General features: G+C 41.8%; 1 protein-coding gene across 1 annotated transcript; it reads right to left on the bottom strand.

The window, feature by feature from the left end:
* Positions 1–19,372: 19,372 nt before the first annotated feature.
* LOC101954061 (olfactory receptor 13G1-like) lies at positions 19,373–20,323 on the bottom strand. Its single transcript, XM_005310427.2, has one exon. The coding sequence runs from the start codon at positions 20,321–20,323 to the stop codon at positions 19,373–19,375; it is 951 nt and encodes a 316-aa protein (XP_005310484.2).
* Positions 20,324–23,496: the final 3,173 nt, after the last annotated feature.

The raw sequence follows: 23,496 nt of genomic DNA, 5'->3' as shown, positions 1-23,496 counted from the left end.
CAATGAGATGGGAATCAAGCCCCCCATATTTCATTTTTATGATAACCTATGTGTCAATAGACAAATATTGCTTCATTATTAGGAATAGTATTTGCGTGATTTGACAAGCAATCCTTACTGCATTACAGATAAATTTCCCTCAATTGTCTTCAGACATCTCTAGTCTTATTACTGCTTTACTGATTTTGCTGATTTTCCTCTCACTCCTCCTGGAGGAAATCAGGAGTATCTCCTTTAAAGTCAATGGAGTTACTCAACTGTAAAAATGGTTAAAAAAAGAAAAGTACCAGAGCCAACAAATCTAATTATGAGATCATTTTAGAGTAATTTTTCATATATCATAATAGAGTATTTTGTAAAATATGTTGTCATGCTTTCCATCGCATGCCAAATTCAATTGCAAACTTTTGAGGGCACAGACAGAAGGTTGTGAGTCTTCTACCCCTCCCATAATTGTCACAACATTGTAACTCTACTGGCTTTAGACTTGAGTGCAGTTCAATTCAAAAGAACTGCAATGATGTATGTGAATTTACATCAGATTTTTTTTGGTCGAATTGAGATCAGAATCTGGTCCAAGATACGTAAACAGAGTCGTAGAAATGTGTATTTCTGCAAAGCACATTTAGACAAGTGACAGAAAATATAATACAGCACATAAATTAAATGTTGTTTGACTTTCAAACGCATATAAATGAATTAATCACTTAACTCTTATTGAATTTCATAGGAAGTTGGTGCTTAACACATTCAGGAGCCTTTGAAAATATCATCCTTCAGAAGAAAACTTGATTTGAAAGAAAGAAAGAAAGAAAGAAAGAAAGAAAGAAAGAAAGAAAGAAAGAAAGAAAGAAAGAAAGAAAGAAAGAAAGAAATTCTTACCTCTCATTCAATCTTCAAATACAATAAACTAAACAGCAATTTAAATACAGACTCTGAATGAGATATAGCTGGTTGAAGACTATTGTTGTGCATATAGAGTAAGCTTTTGTAGTGAAATCTGGCATCCCTTGTGAATTTGGCGAAGATTTAACTTGCAAACAAGGCCCCGAAGGAGAAGGTAAATGGCAATCACATAAAAGAGTAGAAATGAGAGACAAATTTGATTTACAGGTGTCAAGGCTAATTCCCTGCTCTGGCACTCCAAGTGCAGAAGGTGGGGCCTGCAAGGATTCAAACAATTAATACTGGCCACTCCAGACTGGTATTAAACTCCTGAGGTTACAGCTTTTCTCTGACCTTGAATTGGTAGATGCTGCCACCACCCAAGTGCACAACCCCTTTGAAAGCCCAGGAAGGCGCACTTGAGAATTCCTTCCTGTGGGGTACCTCAAGCCCTTTCATCCCCCTTCAGGGAAGAGCTGAGAAAGAAAAAAAAGGAGATCAGCTGTTGCCACCAGCTAATTAAAGGATGTGCACAAACTTCTTAGAACACAAAAATTCCAATTCTGTTCTTAAAAAAGGTAAATTGTATTAATAAAAAAAAGAAGGAAAATACATCTGGAAACTCAGGTCCACTCACTTCCTTGCATCACACTGAGATTTTTTAACCCTTTACAGGTAGAGCAATTAGAGACCAGCTACTAAGAGGGATTTTATAGCTACTGGCTTGCTGGCTGTCCATAAAAGGGAGCTACCCACTGCTTCATTTAACAGAACAGGATAATCCTTTATAGGAAGGAAAACCCATATTGAATTTGAACAGATCAACTGTTGGATCAAGACCATAGATGTGACCCAGAGTTATAGTATCATCACACTTATGGGGACCCATTGTGTCAATTACACAAAGTGGATTTTATGAGGAAAAAAAAGACATTGCCTTTCTTCAATACTTTATTTGAAAAGCCATCTCGTCTTGGATATTTGTTCAATCTCACAATATGAGTACTTCTTATATCTCGGTGACCAGAATGTATATCTCTAACAATTCTTCTAATAAGTAATATTTTTCTAACTTCATCAATATTCACTCATAGAATTTAAGGCCAGAAGGGACAATTAAATCATCTAGTTTGAGCTCTTGCATGTCACAGGCATGATAATTTCACCCAGTTACACTTGTATTGAGCCCAATAACTTGTATTTGGATAAAGCATCTTTCAGAAAGTCCTCCAGTCTGAATTTGGTGCCATGAAGAGAATCCACCACTTCCCTGGGAATTTGTTCCATCAGTTAATCATTCTCAGTGTTAAAAATGTGTGCTTTATTTCTTATTTGAATTATGGTGGCTTTAGTTTCCAGCCATTGATTCTTGTTATCTGTTTCTCTGTTAAAGAACCCTGTGTTATAACTTGGCCATATATGACCCTGAATGGCAACCTGTGTGTTACAAATAGGCATAACTATAGTAGTAGGATTTCATGTTTGTATTTTGTATAATTTAAAATGAAGGATAAAGAATAATAATGTAGCATGGTGTGTGATTTATCCATATCCTGCCAGCCTCACTTTTTGAATAGCAGAAAGGAATGGCCTAATAGGCCATTGGTAGAGATGCATCAGCCAGATCTGTGTCTGGGCTGATTTCAAGGCAGTAACAGACCTTTCAGGGTCACCACTTTGTAGTAGGTTTAGCATTTTAAAATAAGTAAAAAAATAATCACTTCCCTTGATCTGCTGGCAATGCTCCTACTAATGCAGCCCAATATGCCGTTAGCTTTCTTGGCAACAAGGGCACATTGCTGATTCATATCCAGCTTCTCATCCACTCTAATCCCCATGGTCCTTTTCTGCAGAACTTCTGCTTAGCCAATCAGTCCCCAGCCTGTAGCGGTGCCTGGAATTTTTCCGTCCTAAGTGCAAGAATCTGTACTTGTCCTTGTTGAACCTGATCAGATTTCTTTTGGCCCAATCCTCCAATTTGTCAAGGTCGCTCTGGACCCTATCCCTACCCTCCAGCATGTCTACCTCTCCCCCCAGCTTAGTGTCATCTGCAAACTTGCTGAGGGTGCAATCCATCCCATCACCGAGATCATTAATAAAGATGTTGAACAAAACAGGACCCAGGACCGACCCCTGGAGCACTCTGCTTGATACCGGCTGCCAACTAAACATTGAACCATTGATCACTACCCGTTGAGCCTGACAATCAAGCCAGCTTTCTATCCATCTTATAGTCCATTCATCCAATTCATACTTTTTTTAATTTGCTGGCAAGAATACTGTGGGAGACCGCATCGAAAGCTTTGCTAAAGTCTAGATAGATCACATTGACTGCTTTCCCCATATCCACAGAGCCAGTTATCTCATCATAGAAGGCAATCAGGTTGGTCAGGCATGACTTGCCCTTGGTGAATCCATGTTGACTGTTCCTGATCACCTTCCTCTCTTCTAAGTGCTTCAAAATGGTTTCATTGAGGACCTGTTCCATGATTTTTCCAGGGACTGAGGTGAGGCTGACCGGTCTGTAGTTCCCCAGGTTCTTCTTCTTCCCCTTTTTAAAGATGGGCACTATATTTGCTTTTTCCCAATTGTCCAGGATCTCCCCTGATCGCCATGAGTTTTCAAAGATAATGGCCAATGGCTCTGCAATCACATCTGCCAATTCCCTCAGCACCCTTGGATGCATTAGATCTGGACCCATGAACTTGTGCATGTCCAGCTTTTATAAATAGTTCTTAACCTGTTCTTTCTTCACTGAGGGCTGCTCACCTCCTCCCCATACTATGTTGCATAGGACAGCTGTGTGAGAGCTGACCTTGTTTGTAAAGACCGAGGCAAAAAAAGCATTGAGTACTTCAGCTTTTTCCACATCCTCTGTGACTAGGTTGTCTACCCCCTTCATTAAGGGTACCACACTTTCCCTGACCTTTTTCTTCATGCTAACATACCTATAGAAACCCTTCTTCTTACCCTTCACATCCCTTGCTAGCTGCAACTCCAGTTGTGTTTTGGCCTTCCTGATTACACCACTGCATGCCGAAGAAATTTTTTTATGGTCCCCATTAGTCATCTGTCCAAATTTCCACTTCTTATAAGCTTCCTTTTTGTGTTTAAGCTCACCAAAGATTTCACTGTTAAGCCATGCTGGTCGCCTGCCATATTTGCTATTCTTTCTGCACATTGGGATGGTTTGTTCCTGCGCTCTCAATAAGGCTTATTTAAAATGAAGCCAGCTTTCCTGGACTCCTTTCCCCCTCATATTAGCCTCCCAGGGAATCTTCCCCATCAGAACCCTAAGGGAGTAAAAGTCTGCTTTTCTGAAATCCAGAGTCCATATTTTGCTACTCTCCTTTCTTCCTTGTGTGTGTGTGTGTGTGTGAGAGAGAGAGAGAGATTGAATGCATATGCTAATTGTTGTATCTTCAATAAACATGGCTTATTGCTTTTTCCCCTGAAAAAATCCCATGTTCTTCTTATAAGCATAAATTTTTGGTGGAGAATTGCGAAAGGGGGAAGAAATACACTTTGATTGTAGAAAATACTGCTAAATACTGCTAAGAGGTATACCATACGCATAAAGTGATCGATCATTCAGGTGTGCACACCCCCGGTTGTAGAGGTGCCGTAGAGGTGTCAGGGAAAATTATACAGATAAGATATATGTGTAAACTGTTTATACACACCCCCGGGTCATAGAGGTACCAATTCCTAAGAGGAAGGATTAGAGTCCTCACTCCTACCCATCTGTCGGGGAAAAATTGCATAGGTGAATAAACCCTTGGTCATAGCAGGATCGAGCCCAAAAGGTAGAGGACTTTGCATTCCCCGCTCCTGCTTTGTAAAGCAGAGTTTTTAGTGGATATAGATTTTTTTGTGCTTTGTAGGTCCCAGCATGAGCGTGGGCACAGAAATGTTATAAAGATAAAAGAGATTCACACAGAAAATATGTTCAGGTGAAAAGAGTCCCCTAAGGACAAAGCTCAATAAGAGCAGAAGAAATTGCCATTCATATAGGAAATGACTCCTTTTAAAACAATTTTGCAAAAGTTTGGGCACAGCACATGGACTGATTTGGAAAATAGATTGGCAAACTATCTGTTCATCTACAGGCCATTGACCCCAATAAAAAGAGATTCGGCTGCAATTTGGCTATTGTGGGAATCATGCAATGTGGCATTCCTTTGCTTGGCTAGCTGCCGAGAGGAAAATGCCGAACTGCATGAGAAACTTGGCGTTTCTGAATGAGAAACTGTTAAATGGAAAATACTGGCCACTGGGGTCCAAAGCCAGTTAGACATTCTCAAAGATACTCTAAGAGAAGTTAAAATAAAAGTGAAGAGATGATCTGAACAGATAGAGGAAAAAGATAAAATATGAAAAGAGAATCAGGTTTTACAGGGAATAGTAAAGAAACTAACGTTAGCACAAGGTAGAGTCCCGGCTGATCACAACTGCTGTGAATCTATTTTTAAATGTCTAAAAATAAAATTGGGCTTTGCAACCCACCAAGTAACGGCTGTGATGGCAGGAGAATGGGATCAAGCCCAATAAGGTGAGATCCCCAAATGGGAGGGAGAATGGGATCCTAGTGAAGCTTGAAATGGAGATATATGGGATGAGCCCCAGGGATTGAAACCTATCAAACAGAACTCTATTGCTGCAATACAACGAACTACAGTCACAACACCCACGGAGGGAGGGGGAAGTACAACTGTCACCATTGGCCTTGTATCAGCCACTGACTTAAAAGCCATGACTGATAGTTTGGGACACCTAAAAAAGGACAATTTCTCTAGACTATGCTCTAATGAGTTTTTGCTAGCAATAAGGGAAAAGCTGAACGTCACTGAAGTCTGCTGCTTGATGGGCATCTACACGGCTTCAGAGATTGGGGGGATCCTAGATAGGATTAGAGTCAATGAGAACAATAGCATATTGACTTTAATGGGACTTTTTGGGGAACTAAGAGGCTTGGTCCAACAAATAACTACCTATTCAGCACCATAGCCCACTATGATAAAGAAAGGGCTGCCTATGTAGCTGCATTAGAACCAGCAGTTACGTACAGCAATGAGAGCGGCACAAAGGGAATCACGGGATCCCGAGGAGGATATACTAGAGACCAGTCCCATGGATGGGGAAACCAGGGGCAACAAGGAGATCCATTATACTCAGACCTCTGGCAATATCACATAGCCTCCTCCCAGCAATCAAAGGAGGGAGGTGGGCACATGGAAAATAGCCTGCCAAACACTAATGCAGCATGGGGCAAACCAAGAACAGTGGAATGGGGGCCCCACATCAGAACGAGTCAGGGAAGCCATGAGGTTACAAACCCCACCAAAAGAGGTGGCTAGCGTAACTCCTAGTGCACCACCCCCTTCTTCCTCAATGCAATGCTTCCCAGACCCACTCTCTTTTCCGGGGCAAGAATAGAGGGGCCCACTGAATGAGGATCCCCCACCACCAGTAGCGGCACAGAGGTGGAGGTTCATAGGTAAGGGATCCTGGGGGACTACCTTGTGTGTACGTTCAGCAGGGTGGATATAACCTTACACTAGCTTTATTAGATACAGGAGCCAGTGTACCCTTAATCAAAACAACCCCAAAATCAGGAAAAAGATTGAAACAGGTAGCTTTGAAATCCTTTCAAGGGAAACTCAGGTGGGAATGGACCCAAGTCCCCTTTTTGTTACAAGGGTTTTTGACATTAGGGGATTTGATCCAGACTCCCGATATGGCTGATGAAATTATTCTGGGATCTGTCTGGTTGTTCAAAAACAATGTGGTGATTAATATGCCTAGAGGAACTCTTTGGAAGTTAGAAATTCCTCCTCCCATTCAGGAAAAAATGGGAAGGCTGTTATATGAACAAAAAGGGGGAGAGAGTCCAGTAGCTGCACTTACAGCTGAACAAGCTGAAAACTGGCACTTAAAATTCCCCTCAGTATGGACTCTAAGGAAAACAGATTGCAGTAAAATTAAGGGTTGTGTTAAGATTGTTAGGGAATTTGTGCCTCCCCAAAACCAATACTCTGACCCAAGAGAGGCAGAGGCCCAATTGGTGCAAACATCCAGGAATTAGAAAAACAAGGGGACATTCAAAAAATGAATTCATCCTTTAACTCCCCTGTGAGTGTAGTGCTAAAGGCAGACAGCTAATCCTGGTGTTTAACAATTGATCATAGAAGAATCAATAAGGGCACCATTTCTATGGCCCCTATTGTGGTTGATATGACACAGATCATACAAAAAGTGAAAGCCACATGTACATATTTCTCTGTTATTGTTTTTGCCAACTGTTTCTTTGCCATACCCCTACATCCGGACTAGCATTTATAATAAAGGAGCAACAATTGACTTTTTGTCGGTTGCCCCAGGGATATAACAACAGCCTGGCTGTTGCTCATCAGCATGTTGTGCATATGCTAGACCAGTTGAATCCACAAGAAAGGCCTTTTGTGTTTTCATATGTAGATGAAATTTTCATATTTTGGGAAACTGAGGAACAAACTCAAACACTAACGGAAAAAGCTTTGGCACTATTCAGGAAACAGGATTCAAAGTAGCTTAGACAAGGCTCAGTTGGTGCCACCTCAGGTTACATACCTGGGCATAGTCATTGGATAAGAAGGGAGACAGGTCGATCAGAGGAAGGTAAGGGCACTGATAGAAATGCTGGCCCCTGCCAACGCTCATGCTTTAAGAGTTCTGCTAGGAGGATTTAATTTTTTTAGACCACACATTTATAAATTTGCTGAAATAACTCACCCATTGTGGAAACTGCTAAAGAAAAAGATAAAATGGGAATGGGGAAAAGAGCAGGACTTCGTTTTAACCCTGCTAAAACAGAAGGCTCTCTCAGCCCCAGCCCTGCATTTCCCTGATGAATCACAGCCTTTTGTTATTTGTTTGGTGCCTAAAAACATGGCCTTGACTGCCACACTATTACAAAACAATGAAGAGGGAAAGCTATTGCCGGTAGCATATGAATCCAGGAAATTACAAGGAGCAGAAATTAATTTTGACACCTGTAATCGTGATTGTCTAGCAGCTGTCTGGGCAGTACAATCTTTTGAGCCTCTCACAGGAACAGCCCCTATTACTATCCAAAGCACCCACACTCTTCTCAAGTACATATTGTCAGGGAGACTGAATCGGAGGTAAAGTTTCAAACACCCAAATGGCCCATTGGACGCTTGTTTTAGTTAACAGAGGGGTGACCACAGAAACAGTGTCCAAGCCAGACATGCTAACACACATGCCCTAATTGAAAAAGGGAATTGACATGAATGTTCAGAGGTCACTCTGGAGCAAAGAATTATCTTAGTAGAGGCACCCCCACTGGAAGAATTAGATACCGTGGGTCAAGTAAAGCACATCTGGTTTACTGACGGGAGTGCAATGGTAGTAAGAGGGTAAAGATGTGTAAAATATGGTGTGTGACAGCTGGAATCACAGAAATCCCCTTGGGAACGGCCACCTGATGTGCCAAGACTACTTCTAGCCCTGCTTTCCCTGCCAGCTCGGGACCTCAGCACCCTATCTTGCTGAGCCAGACACTCCAGTCTGCTCCAACACAGACCCAGGGTCTGAATTACTTGCCCCAAAGCTGCAGGTTTACCTGAAAACAGCTCACAGTAGTGTGCTTGTCTTTAGCACTCAGATGCCGAACTCCCAATGGGGTCTAAATCCAAATACATCCGTTTTACCCTGTATAAAGCTTATGCAGGGTAAACTCATAAATTGTTCACCTTCTTTAACACTGGTAGAGAGATATGCACAGTTGTTTGCTCCCCCATGTATTAATACATATTCTGAATTAATTAATACGTAAAAAGTGATTTTATTAAATACAGAAAGTAGGATTTAAGTGGTTTCAAGTAGTAACAGACAGAACAAAGTAAGTCACCAAGCAAAATAAAATAAAATGCGCAAATCTCTGTCTAATTAAACTGAATACAGATAATCTCACCCTCAGAGATGCTTCAATAAGTTTTTTTTTCTCAGACTGGACACCTTCCAGGCCTGGGAACAATTCTTTCCCCTGGTACAGCTCTTGTTCCAGCTAAGGTGGTAGCCAGGGAATTCTTCATGATGGCTCTACTCCTCCCCCCCTTTGTTCTGTTCCACCCCTTTATATATCTTTTGCATAAGGTGGGAACCCTTTGTCCCTCTAGGTTTCCACCCCCTCCCCCCCACTGGAAAAGCATCAAGTTAAAGATGGATTCCAGTTCAGGTACATGATCACATGTCACTGCAAGACTTTATTACCCACTTGCCAGCACACACATATACAGGAAGACTCACAGGTAAAACACAGTCATCTACAGACAATGGTCCTGGTTAATGGGAGTCATCAAGATTCCAAACCACCATTAATGGCCCGCACTTTGCATAATTACAATAGGCCCTCATAGTTATATTTCATATTTCTAGTTTCAGATACAAGAGTGGTACATTTATACAAATAGGATGATCACACTCAGTAGATTATAAGCTTTGTAATGATACCTTACAAGAGACCTTTTGCATGAAGCATATCCCAGTTACATTATATTCACTAATTATCATATTTTTATAAAACCATATAGACTGCACAACGTCACCTGCTGCCATTAAGTTAGAAGAGGAAGTCATTCAGGGACATTTAGACCATGGATCGTCTCAGCATGCTGAGCTCCACACAATTTATCAGGTTTCAAGGGAATATGAAAATTCCCCACAGCCTGTGTATATTTATGCTGACAGTGATTTCTGTGTAAAGGGGATACAGTTTTGGATGCATGATTGGTATAGGAACGGGTGGAAAGCAGCAGATGGAAAGGATATTGCATATTCAGAGGAATGGAAATGGATTTACCAGTGGGTAACAAAGAACCCTAAACTGTTAAAGATGCATTGTGTAAAGGCACACAGTAAAGGAACAGTGTCAGGGTTCCCTCCCCACTCTGAAATTTGGGGTACAGCTATGGGGACCCACATGAAAGACCCCCTAATCTTATATTCCAGCAGCTTAGGTTAAAAACTTCTCCAAGGCACAAATTCCCTTCCTTGGATGGTATTGCTGTCACCACCAAGTGATTTAAACAAACATTCAGGGAGGGGCCACTTGGAGCCCTATCCCCCCCAAAAATACCCCCCTAAGCCCTTTTACCCCCTTTCCTGGGGAGGCTTGAGAATAATATACCAACCGATAGGTTAACAAAGTAAGCACAGATCAAATTCCTGGTTTTTAGGACACTAAAAATCAATCAGGTTTTTAAAAGAAGAACTTTATTATTAAGAAAAAAGTGAAAGAATCACATCTGCAAAATCAGGATGGTAAGTTTACAGGGTAATAAAAGATTTAAAACACAGAGGACTCCCCTCTGGGCTTAACTTTACAGTTACAAAAAAACAGGAATAAAACTCTCTCTTGGCATAGGGAAAATTCACAAGCTAAAACAAAAGATAATCTAATGCATTTGCTTGCTATTACTTACAATTTGTGTGGTTTTAGTTGTATTATTTCAGTAGGAGCTGGATTACCTGCTTGGTCTCTCTCTTTGTCCCGAGAGGGAACAAAACAAAGAGCACAAACAAAACATTCCCCCCACCCCCAGATGTGAATGTATCTTCTTTACCCATTGGTCCTCCTGGTCAGATGCCAACTACGTTAATTGAACTAATTAATCCCTTACTGGTAAGTGATTCTGTACCTCTGGCTAGGAGGGATTTGATGTTACTGCATACGTAAAGGTTGTTACCCTTCCCTTTATATTTATCACCCGCTCCCCAAATCGCAGACGGTACTGGACAGCCTGTTCCACACTGGCTGTGTTTTCTTTCTGGAGCTCTAGGAGAAAACAGAGTTAATAAGACACATGCACCTTTAGATATACTACTGATTATATAAAATCTAACAATATTTTTCACATTTTAAGGACGATTTTAACCAGTTGATTCTGGGAAACTTTTACGGGAGAGTGCTTTAGCCACTTTGTTAGAAGCTCCTGAAATGTGTTGTATTTTAAAATTAAAATCATGGAGAGCTAAACTCATGCAAAGAAGTTTTTTGTTATTTTTCTTGACGGTATGAAGCCATTTTAGCGTAGCATGGTCGGTTTGAAGGTGGAAACACTGACCCAAAACATATGGGTGTAGCTTTTTTAGAGAGTACATAATGGCGTAACATTTCTGTTTGGTGATTGACCAGTGGATTTCCCTCTCAGACAGTTTCTTGCCGAGAAACAGGACAGGATAGAATTCTTGATTCCGTCCTTTCTGCATTAAGACTGCTCCCAAACCACGGTCAGACGCATTTGTGGGTATTAGGAAAGGTTTGTCAAAGTCTGGAGCCCTTAGCACAGTGTCAGACGAGTGTCGCTTTAATCTGGTTAAAGGCCTTCTGACACTCTTTAGTCCACTGAACTGCATTTGGCTGGTTTTGTATGTTCGTTTGTTTTTTCATTAGGTCTGCCAGTAGGGCAGCGATTTCGCTGTAGTGCTTTACAAATCACCTGTAATATCCGGCCAAGTCTAAGAAGAATTGGACCTGTTTCTTTGACTTTGGGACAGGCTACTTTTGGATACCATCCATTTTGGCTTGTAGGGGGTTGATAGTTCTTTCACCCGCCTGGTGTCCAAGGTAAGTTACTTTGTTTAGGCCTATTTGACACTTTTTAGCCTTAACAGTTAGTCCTGCCTTCCTTATGCGCTTGAAGACCTGGAATAATCTGGTAGATACAATAGCCCGACAGCATGACATAGCAATTTTAACCAGAGGTCAGAAAAGGAACATTGGTGCTGACACATCTGAGCCAAATGATCGCACTACAGATTGCCTTAACCAAGTTCCAGGAAAAATAGAAAGGCAGGAGTTACTTAATGTAGCCCATCAGTTTATGCATGAAGGAGTGGAAGGGATTTTAAGAAGGCTAAAGCAAGTAGCAGAATGGGAGTGTATGGAAGATGATGTTAAAACATGGGAACAAAATTGTTTGCGGTGCTCTCAGGACAAGGCTCGTCCTCCGCACTGGCAACCCATGATGCACCAACAAAGGCTTGGGCTGTGGCACAGGGTTCAAATTGATTTTATTGATAAATTGCCAAGGAGTAGGGAAGGATTCCAGTACTTATTGGTAATAATTGATTCCTTTTCAGGATGGGTAGAGGCATTTCCTACTAAAGATGATAGCACCAGGGTGGTGCCAAAAAGTTCTTTAATGAGGTAGTATATAGATATGGCACCTCCAAAATAATAGATTCTGACAATGGGGGAGCCTTTGTAGGAGAAATCTTTACAATAATGATACAAACCTTGGGAATTAAACAAAAGCTCTATATACCATACTGGCTTCAGTCCTCAGGCCATGAACCGCACTATTAAGGAACCGCTCCAGAAGGTAGTAAATCACAGAGGAAAAGACTCGCCGGATAAACTGCCCATGATTTTGACTGCCATCCAGAGCAGTAATAGACTAAGGACAAAAATTCTAACCTTTCAAATTCTGTTTCAACATCCAATGTGCCAAATGATTGATCCTAGGTACCTGGTACAGGGTGAAGAAAAGAGTTCTAATATAACCCAGCATGATTATTTTCAAAGGCTCAAACAGGGGTACAAGAAGATAAAACCACCCTCCAGTATAGGGTTAATCATGCCATCGAACACATGAACAACAACATTCAGAAACAAAGGCCCACAAAGGCACTCTGTGGGAAATGGGACCAAGTCATGTACCTTAAAATGGGAAAAAGGGGTCACTCACTGGAATCAAAGTGGATAGTCCCTTACTCCATAGTGGACTGCCTTAGCCTATTGGTATACCACATTGAAAAAAATGAAAAACTGAAATGGGTACATGTTTCATAAATTAAACTGTTTACATAAATAATGATGTTTGAATTCTTTGCAGAAAAGGACATCTCAGAACCTGAGCATGAGGCGCTGCTTAACCACCACAATTTTAATCCACAGAAAATGAAACTCCAGTGTAAGGTCTGGCTTTACCTGCTTCTGGGAACTTTTAGAGCACAGATAATTAGAGCAATCATGGGAGAAGATGCAGCCCTCCTCATAAGCCAATATTTAAGGAATAAGTCACTCCCCACCAACCAATCATGGATTCCTATCTGTGATCTGGTGATCCTCATGGAATGGTATGATAATAACGCTAGCCAAATCTTTAAATCCTTAGGAAATACCAATGTGTATGCCTGGAAAGGGGAAGTGGGACTTAAAGTTCACCTTATAAACACCACAGGGTACCAAACCACTGGGAAATAGGGGTTGAAATAGAAGAGTTCCAGCTACCCATGATTACCATATACCCCATGGTGAATTGAACCTATGGTTCCCAGACACACACACCAGAACCTGGAGCAGAGACTATGCATTCGAAAGAGGTACCCCAATCAAGATAAAGAAGCCAAAATTGTTTGTGACTCAAAGTGATCTAGTAAAAGTCTTGTTAAATCAACTATTAGTAAAAATAAAAATTGGTATGGACTGGACTCAGCTGAACGTGTCTAAAATGGAACCCAAATGTTCACCCTACTCCCTTCCTATTATAACTGCCTGGATAAAACCACATCAACACTCCAATGGCTGAGCAAAACGAGATGTAGTAGACACCATATTAGGAGGAGTTGCTTCTGGAGCAGGAATTATGAATAATATAGACCTGGAGGTAATTAAGAATAAGTTATGTTCCTTGTCAGAACTGCAAGATAGTCTCATTCACAAGCAGGCAGATACTAGTGTGGACTTGGTACAAATATGTCTGGGAAACCTAAATGCAAAATGGAATATGTGGCGGTGGCTGAACACCACCTCCTGACTGCTGTGTAAACAACAAAGAGAATTAGGAAATAAAACTGCTTTGGCCATATGATGTACTGAGATGCAAATTCTTAGTTTAGAATCACTTGAACACAAAATATTTTGGGTAATATCTGGGAACGTTAGGGTATTAGAGCATCTTTTAAAACAATGGAAGAGGTCCTTGTTTGACACCTCCAAATATGAATGGATGCAATATGTTTCCAGCATAGAATCATAGAATATCAGGGTTGGAAGGGACCTCAGAAGGTCATCTAGTCCAACCCCCTGCTCAATGATTAAGCCTGATTTGTTATTAGGAGAAATTATTGTTAAAATTGCTCACCAACATTCTGTGGAGACAGAAATATGGAAAGTAAACCCACTCCCCAAATTGACCATGAGATCCTTCTGGCTACCCTGGGTTATGGGTCAGTGGCTCCCATGTGCTTTTAAAGTTAACTGGGTCTGAGTGGAGTCTGGTCACTGTCCCTGTTCCACACTCCCAGGTTCAGACCCCTGGTATCCTGTTGCCTCCTGATTCTGGAATCAGTGTCCCAGACCCCCGGGATACTCTAGTTGCTTACATGCACTCCCCAAGAGTTCCATCCCACCATGGTCTCTCTGAGCTTCTAGTTAAACCCGTCAGGGACAGCATGGCAGAAAAGCAAGGCCAGGCAGAGGGATTTCTTAACCAGACTTTAGTGGGGTGACCACCCGCTACAGCCCTGAAGGGCTTGAAATCATCCCTAGGAGAGGGCTGAGGCTGAGAGAGGGCTGCTGCTAGGAAAAGCAGCAAGCCTTGGCTGATTGGGGAACCAGCCACAGATACGGCCTTGCCCCAGTCAGGGACCAGCTGGCCCTTATAAGAGGGAAGTGAGCCAGGAGCACAAACAAGGAGTCTCTCTCTGTCTCTAGAGGGAGAAGGGCTTGGCTGCTGGGAAGCTGAACCAAGTACCTAAAGTGGAGCAGGGCTGGGGAAAGGTCAGAGGAGCTGGGGAGCTCCAGCCTGGAAAACCCCAGGCTGCAGACCTAGTTAAAGGGCTACAAAAGGGTACTGGGGCTGCAGAGAGGCAGCCCAGAGATAGGCAAAGGCAGCAGGTCCTAACCCCCTTGCCGATGATGAGTGGTTTACAGACTGCAGTCTGCCCCAGGGAGCAGGGGCTAGATGATGACTGGCAGTAGCCACTGAAGCAAGGTGGGGATAGAGGATGGGGGGATTCTCCAGGGAGCGGAGACCCAGATCTGTGAGGGTACTGCCAGGGGGAAACACCCCAGGCTGAAAGGGGCAACGGGGTCCAGGAGGAACTTGGGCCCAGCGGGACAGTGGGACACCAGCCTGCAGAGCGCGCTCCGGAATCTGGAAAGGCTAATTCCCTGGACGACCAGCAGGAGGCACTGCAGGGGGGAGTCCCGTCCCGCCACACAGACTCACTTTACTCTCAAAAGCACTCAAGAGTTTTAATAAAAAGAGATCTTTGTCTGATCTCACTCCTTCTGGGAGTCTGAAGTTTGGAAGGAACTGAGCCCAAGCACAGTCCTTCCTGTTCTATCCCTCCTTCTCTTCCTGCTTAGATGATGTGATGGGCAGCTCCCTGTGCTGCTCCTACATAGGTGTGATAGATATGCCAATTTTCTGCAGTATCCTTGAAATAAACTGCTTACATTATGTTTAAGTCTCTTTGACATCCATTGCATTAAATGCAAAGGTGATGGATTATTGTGAGTCTCAGGAAGAATTATGAACTTCAATGGACAAGAATGGACTTTTGAACAAACAGTGTCAACTGATTTGCCAGGGGAATCTCTAGGGGGAGGTGACTGCAAATTTCCGCCTCTGGTTGTGCAAAACCCCAACCTTTTGAAGCTACTCCGTGAGGAAATGATCATTACCTGCTGATTACCTCTTCCCAGAATCTGAAGATCAAAGGCCCACACTGTATAAAGGAAAGACTGACCTATGCATGCAGGTTTTTGTTCTGAGCTAAAGCTGCTATGAACTTGTTACCATAGAAAACCCCCTAGATGGAGTTTTGAAGGACTGACTCATACCAGACCCTTGGGTTGGAGGTGGGGTGATTGTTGGTTGGCTCATTAGCATCTGTGTAGGTTCTTTTATTGTTTTAAGATGTTTCCACTGTAATGCTTTCACCTAAACAATAAATGTGCCTGCTTAGAAAGGGCTGTGTGGTAATTTATGACTATGAGCATTTACAGGCCTTTTAGGGCTTGCTGGAAATAACACAGGATAGTCAGGGCATTTTGCAGCCTGGAAAAACTCTGGTCAGGAGGGACAGATATTTTGAAGAGGGGTGTCTTTCCATTGAAAAACTAGTACATTTCTATAAGTTATTATTAAAAGTTTCAAGCTCTTAATAACAATGGAAGATAAATATCTTGATTTTTAGCTCTAGTACTATATGAACTTGGCTTTATTATGGTACTTAGCTGCTGGAGCTGTATTGATGTGAAAAACAGTTGTTCAATAAGGGCTTTGTCTAACATCTGAGTAGTTACACTATTGGGTGAACACTTTCTTATGGGATTTTCTCAAGTGCTTGAGCAGGTTATGCACCTGGGGCCAGAGTTTGAAACTGAGTTAAGCACTTGGGGCCAGATTTTATATTTAAGCACTCAGTAAGATTTTCAAAAGTATCTAGGGACTAGATTTACAAGAGGATTTAGACATCTAACTGCCACTTTAGGCACCTAAATCCCAGTATCAGGCCTCACTGGGATTCACAACCTCCCTGATCAGCTATCGCCAAACACTATAGGGATCTTTGCCTGGCACTATGTTTTTGCACCGTAACCCTTCTGCTATGTGAAGTCAGCAACAACAAGGGCCGGGTTCAATATCCAGGGTCCCTCTCACCAATATAACACACAACCCCCATGCAGTAGTCGGGGAATATTAAACACACACACACACCAGGTGCCTCTAGGAGGCAACACTTCCTCACTCACAAGTCCTGAGTCTGTGTACAGCAGAGAAAACTTTTAATGAAAAGAGGAAAGGAACCTGGCACCAATTTGGGAAAACCCCACAACCATGATTCGAATATATCCAACCATGAGCAAAACTCCCTCTCCAGGGGACTTTGAGCAGTGTCATTTGCCTCCATTTCTCATCTTATGGTGTGAAAAGCCAACAAACAAAGGTCCCTTTAAGATGCCACTCCCCTCTCCCTCCACTGCCCCCCACTCACAGCTGCTGTGCTTGACCTGTGGAGATCCAGAGTTCAGAGGTGCATTCACGAGAGTTCACCGTCCAGCTGGGTGGTTGGGGGGGGGGGAGGGGAAGAAATGTCCAGCAATGTCTTAGTTGCCACCACCACTGCAACTGACTCACAATTGATGCTATGCACTCTGCCTCGCTGCCTGCTGCCGCCGCTGCACCCTCGTTTGTCATGTCTTCATTTGCTCCATTGCACCATCGTATGCTGTGTCACTGATGTCCCTACACCCTCACCCTACACCCTCATGTTCCGCTGACCCCTGCCTCTCTACTGTGACCTCTGCGAGTAGGTCTCCTGGGGGTTCACCCAGCTCTCAGTGATTTCAGCTCTCAGTGAGGGAACCTCACTGCTAGTTAAGGCTGGACCATCTCCTCCACAGAAATGCTGTCCCACAGCTGATCTAAGCACTTAGAACTGATTATCAGTGATTTCAGCTCTAGCGGTCACTTAACAAAACAAAACACTCTCAATGGAGCCTAATCGGCTCTACTGTTAGACAGGGGAGTTGAGCAGGTCAAATGGTTCCTATGACTCTTAGGCAGAGCCCACACCACCATACAGAAATACCTGTCCCCACCCTCTCTCTCCCTTTTTCCACTGTGATCTGGCATCCGAGCCCTCTGCTCCCTCAATCTGGACAGGCTAATCACAGTTCTGCTTCACTTAATTGGTACAATCAGAATAACCCTGCATTCAATACTAAAGTGATTTTTAACCCAACGCCAGCCAACATTGATCACTTTGGCAACACAGCTCTCTCTGCTGGATCCCTAGGCAGAGTAGGGGGTGTTCATGTAAACACAGTCTGGTCCTGAAGCCTTTTTCCTCCAGCTCATCATTAGTTGTCAGGGGAGAGCTCATTCAGACCATGCTTACTGTAGTAAAAATTCCCCAGCACCTCTGCTGCTGCATCTGAGCATGCACACTGCTGCTCCAGTCAAGGTGTCCAGAGCAATGCATGAACAGGGAGAAGACAAGTGTCCTATGTCTATGCCAACACTTTGTCTCACCAGCCTGTCTACAGTGCTGTGGGACTGTGACCAAAAAGGCAGATAAAAGCAACCCCTCAAACAGCCAGACCCTGGTTTGCCAGGTGTAAGTGTGGCTAATCACACTGTATGCTGTGCCTGTGTTTCTTTAGGGTGAGGTTACAAGTGTGAGTCAGCACAGGACTCAGAAGCAGCATTGCCAATCTTTGCTGTCTTTTTCTGTCTCTTTTCATGCATGTTTGTCTTGTTTCAGGATCGGAATCCAACAACAGCACGTCATGGCCGTCAAAACTGATGTTTTCTCTTTTCTAAGATTATCTTTAAGACCATTAAAAAACCAACGTCTAAATAGAGGTTTTGCATATGAAAGTCTCTATATATCTAAAAGGAAAGAGAATAAGGGAAATTGTTGCAATGAAACCCTTTTTTAATACATTATTTTAAATATATCTGAACTGTTTTTGTTTGTATATTTCTTTTTCTGGGACTTTAATAAAAAGTTAAAAAAGAAATTCAATGATGGATGTTATAATATAAGTCAGCAGCAATAAATGAACATGAAACTCATAACCTCAGTGAATTGTTTACTGTTGTAACAGTGAGCAATGGTTTGATTAATATCTTATACATTGTTAAGTATCAGAGGGGTAGCCGTGTTAGTCTGAATCTGTAAAAAGCAACAGAGGGTCCTGTGGCACCTTTAAGACTGACAAAAATATTGGGAGCAGTACTCCAATACTTCTGTTAGTCTTAAAGGTGCCACAGGACACTCTTATACATTGTTGGGATTGAGACATTACCTTACTAACACAACTGGTCTTTTGAAAAAAAATAGTTAGATGATAGAAATTATTGTATTAAAATCTCTGATCTGTGTCCATGACACATGGACTGGAGACCTCCAGAACTCAACAAATATGTGTTTGAAAGGTTTCTGGGGTTTAAGTCTCCCAAGGAAATAAGGCACAGAGAAAAAGTCAGTTTGATTTTTTTTATCATATTTTCTCATGGAGGCAGAGAATGGAATATTGTGTTTCTATGAGACTGCATTTTCTGTAATGTGCTCCACAATGGGCCAGATTTTTATCAGTATTTCTGCACCTAAATGGTTTTCCTGGACCACCTAACATGCATTGAAATCAATGCGTATTAGGTGCCTAGGTGCTTTTGAAAATCCCACTGGGTATCTAAATACCTTTACAATTCTGACCCAACATGACAGCCCAGCTAGTGTGACTAGTACATTCCACGGGGCCTGATTCCCAGCTAATGTATATCACCATAGCCCCACTGCAATCAATGCAACACATTTCCACCTGGTGTAAATCATTGTAGTTCTATTTCAGTGAATGGACCATAGTTCAAATTTATGTCTAATGAAGTTCATAGTTTTGCAACAATTTACACCACCTGTGGACCTGGCTTAAAAGGAACAAGGCAGGTAATAATCAGGTTCACGCTTGGAAAAAATATTTTTTTGTGGTGAATGGAAGGACTTTCTTCATGGCCACTTTGACCTCCTTATTGCGCAGACTGTAGATCACAGGGTTCAGGGTGGGAGTGACTAGGGTGTACATTATGGCCACCTTCTTGTTTTTATCCAATGAGTAACTGGAGGTGGGCTGGATGTAGGTGTAGATGATGGTGGAGTAGTACAAGGTGACCACAAGCAGGTGGGAGGAGCAGGTGGAGAAGGCTCTCTGCTTCTCTTTGGAGCTCTGGATTTTCAGTATGGTGATGATGATGAAGCTATAGGACACGGTGGTCAGCAGGAAGTTCCCAATGGCCAGGAAGATGTCAGCCATGAACATCATGATTTCGTTGAGGTAGGTGGAGCTGCAGGACAGAGCCAGTATTGTTGGGAACTCACAGAAGAAATGCTGGATGAGGTTGGGCCCACAAAAATCCAGGCGCAGCACAAGCAATATGTTGACAAATGAACTGATGGTACCAACAGCCCAGACACCAGCTGCTAAACAGATACAAATTTCCTTGCTCATGAGTTTTACATAATGTAAAGGGTGGCAAATGGCTACATATCGGTCATATGACATGACAGTGAGCAGCAGAAGCTCTGTCCCCAGTGATGATGTTAAGACAAAAAGCTGGGTGATGCAGCCTCCAAAGGAGATGGTTTTCTTCTCCTGCATCAGGTTTTCCAGCATTTTAGGTACAACCGAGGAAGTGCACAAAATGTCAACAAGGGCTAAATTGGTGATGAAGAAGTACATGGGAGTGTGAAGAGGTGAGTGGATGACAATAGCCACAATGATCAGGGAATTGCCCATGATGACAGCTGTATAAAGGCACAGGAATAGCCCAAAGAACAGCCCCTGGTGGTGAGGATGGTCAAAGATCCCCTGCATGATGAACTCAGTCTCTCTGGTGTGGTTACTATGTTCCATTGCTTGAGTGTTCCTTCTATAGCAAAAAAGATTCAAGTTTTGGTCAGGTATTGCATCAGAAACTACAGCAATGTGAAAAAAACAACGAGGAGTCCTTGTGGCACCTTACAGACTAACAAATTTATTTGGGCATAAGCCTTTGTGGGCTATAACCCACTTCTGGATATAGGATGGTTTCAGTATATATCACACATACAATATAGAAAAAATACAAAAAAAATAAATTTGTTAGTCTCTAAGTTGCCACAAGGACTCCTCGTTTTTGCTGATACAGACTAACATGGCTACCCCTATTAAACCTACAGCTATATGTCAACTGAAGCATTTAGAGGGCCGATGGGGGTGGGGATGTATTGGATAGATAGATAGATAGATAGATAGATAGATAGATAGATAGATAGATAGATAGAGTCTTGTCATACTGTAAACACTTAATACAGCATATAAACAAACTGAACTACATTAAAATATATTAGCACAATAATCTGTCTCAGCTACTCCATATTCTCCGAACATTTGAGTGGAGAAGGGAGAACATAACACACTTGATGTGCTCAAATACAGGTGCATGAAGTCATTCGGGCTGTTTACAAAAACTGCACATGATAGGAGTTCACAATATGATCTTAAACATCATTCATACACCAATAGTCTTATTAATAACCAAGATTCCACTTTGCAATCTAATTTCACAAATTATATCTGTTGCAATATAGGATGGTTTCAGTATATATCACACATACAATATACAAAACATAGAAAAAACATAACATAATAATATATATGTTTAGCTGAAATGAGGATGCACAAAATTCCACTTTAACTCATGCTAGTGTAAATTAGGCATAACTCCATTGCCATTAACGGGGATGATTCTCCATTCACTGGAATTACACTGGTATAAAACTGGTATAAAGGAATGGGGACTAGTGCTCTCCTATATATATATCTATATATGTGTGTGTGTATGTGTGTGTGTTGCTTTATTATTAGGAATAGTATTTGCATGATTGACAAGTACTCCCTACTGCATTACCGTTTAGTCTCCATTTACTGTGTTCAGATGTCTCTAGTCTTATTACTAGTTTATTGCTTCTGCTGATTTTCCTCTCACTCCTCCTCGAGTAAATCAGGAGTATCTCCTTTGAAGTCAATGGAGTTACTGAATTGTAAAAATGGTGAAAACCAGAAGAGCCTCAGGGCCAACAAAACTAACTAATCATAGAATCATAGAACCATAGGGTTAGGAGGGTCATTTAGTCTACCCTCAGGCAAGATGCAGGATTTATTGTGTCTAAACCATCCAAGACAGATGGCTATCCATCCTCTTTTTGAAAACCTCCAGTGAAGGAGCTTCCATGACTTCTAGGCATATTAGAGTTTTTTTTTTTTTAAAGTTACCCATTGTGTTACATTTCAAATTCAATTGCATACTTTTGAGGGCACACACTATAAGTAGTCAATCTTCCACAGCTCAGATCAGTGTTATAATATTATATCTCCATTAACTTTAGTCTCAACTACAATTAAATACAGAGGAGCTTTCCTGATGTATGTGAATTTACATCAGATTTCTAGTGGTCAAACTGAGATCAGCATTTGGTCCTATATTCATAAACAAGTGGTGGAAATGTGTATTCCTGCAAAGAACTTGTAGCTAAATAACAAAAAATTAAACAAAACACAGAAATGAAATTTAGCTCAATTTTCCAATTAGTATAAATGAATTAATCATTCAACTCACTGAATTTCACAAGGTCTCTTACAAACTTTGAAATGCCAGCCTAAAAAGGTCAGAAAACTTTAGAAACACAAATTATGAGGAAGGAAGAAAGCAAGCAAGCAAGAAGAATATTCTCACCTCTCATTCAATCCTCCAATACAATGGATCAAGTTGTAATTTAAATGCAGAGACTGAATTATGACTCATTCATCTTCATATATAGTAGCTTTCTGTCGGGAGATCTTGCATCCCTTGTGAATCTGGACAAAAGTTAACTCTCAAACAAGGCCCCAAAGGAGAAAGTAAATGGGAGTCACCTAAATCAGTATGAATAAACTTTCCACATTAAGTTGGAAAATTCCTTTAGATCTTAGGTTCAAATGTCTGTTCTGCTGCATTGTCCAGGGGAAAGCATTTTTTTCCATCAATGCATTTCTTTCTGAACATAATGCTACCAGTAGAGAGAGATTCCATATTAATCAGTGAAGGTGAGTGGATAAAATCTCAGGGTGAAATCCTGGCCCCATTGATGGGAGTCAATAGGAAGGCTGACCTTGGTTTCAATGGGGTCTGGATTTCACACTAAGACTTCTACTATCAGTGATCCTTAGTCCACACTGAATCATCTGAGTTCACTCTCTGTGTTAAATGCCTCTATGTCTTCACTAATATAATTATCAGGCCAACTTCTGAAAACTTTGAGTAGTGTCTTCTCCGCTGGTCCTGTGAAGTCAATGGGGCAGCTCTCCATCAGGTGTAAATCAACATAACTCCATCACAGTCAGTGAGACAGAGCCAGAGCTAGTGTAAATCAGGTTTGTTTCAACAAAGTCAACAGGCCAGATTCCCAACTGAATAGACCAGCCTAACTGCATCAAAGTCAATAGTGTTAACAAGAATGTCGGAGTAAGTGATTTAAAAAAGTAAGTGAAAATTTACAAGTACCTTTTGCAAAAATTGATAATACAGGGTTTGGAGGAAAGTAAACATTTGGGAGTTGTGGAAATGGTACAGGTAACAGTTGTGGTGTTAAAAAAGCAAGTTTTTGGTTTAATAATAAAACCCAGTTATATAAATGTAACTGTATGTGTAACTCTGTGCAGTCACATTGGATGGAAGCTTGGTAATTAAATTATACCAGGGGTCAGGTAAAGTGGCTACTACCACCACTATGCTTCTGTCCCCAGAAGCCTTTACAGCTATTCTGAGGGGAAATGGGCCCTTTTCCCACAGAAATGGTCTATAGGGGACTACTGCAGGCAGCAGGTGGAGGAATAATCTAATCAAATTATTTGACTATTGGGTAATGTAATCAAAATCACTAAAGGAATGTCAGGGGTTTCTATTGGAACTTAACTTAACTGCCCCTGGCTGTTTCTGGTTGTACAAGATGGGAGTGTAATCAGGGCACAGTTGTGTAAAAAAGAGTAATCACAGTGCAAGGGATATT

This window comes from Chrysemys picta, chromosome 13 (genome assembly GCF_011386835.1).
Source record: "Chrysemys picta bellii isolate R12L10 chromosome 13, ASM1138683v2, whole genome shotgun sequence".
In the NCBI taxonomy this organism is placed as follows: Eukaryota; Metazoa; Chordata; order Testudines; family Emydidae; genus Chrysemys; species Chrysemys picta.
This window is presented reverse-complemented; position numbering and strand designations above follow the sequence as displayed.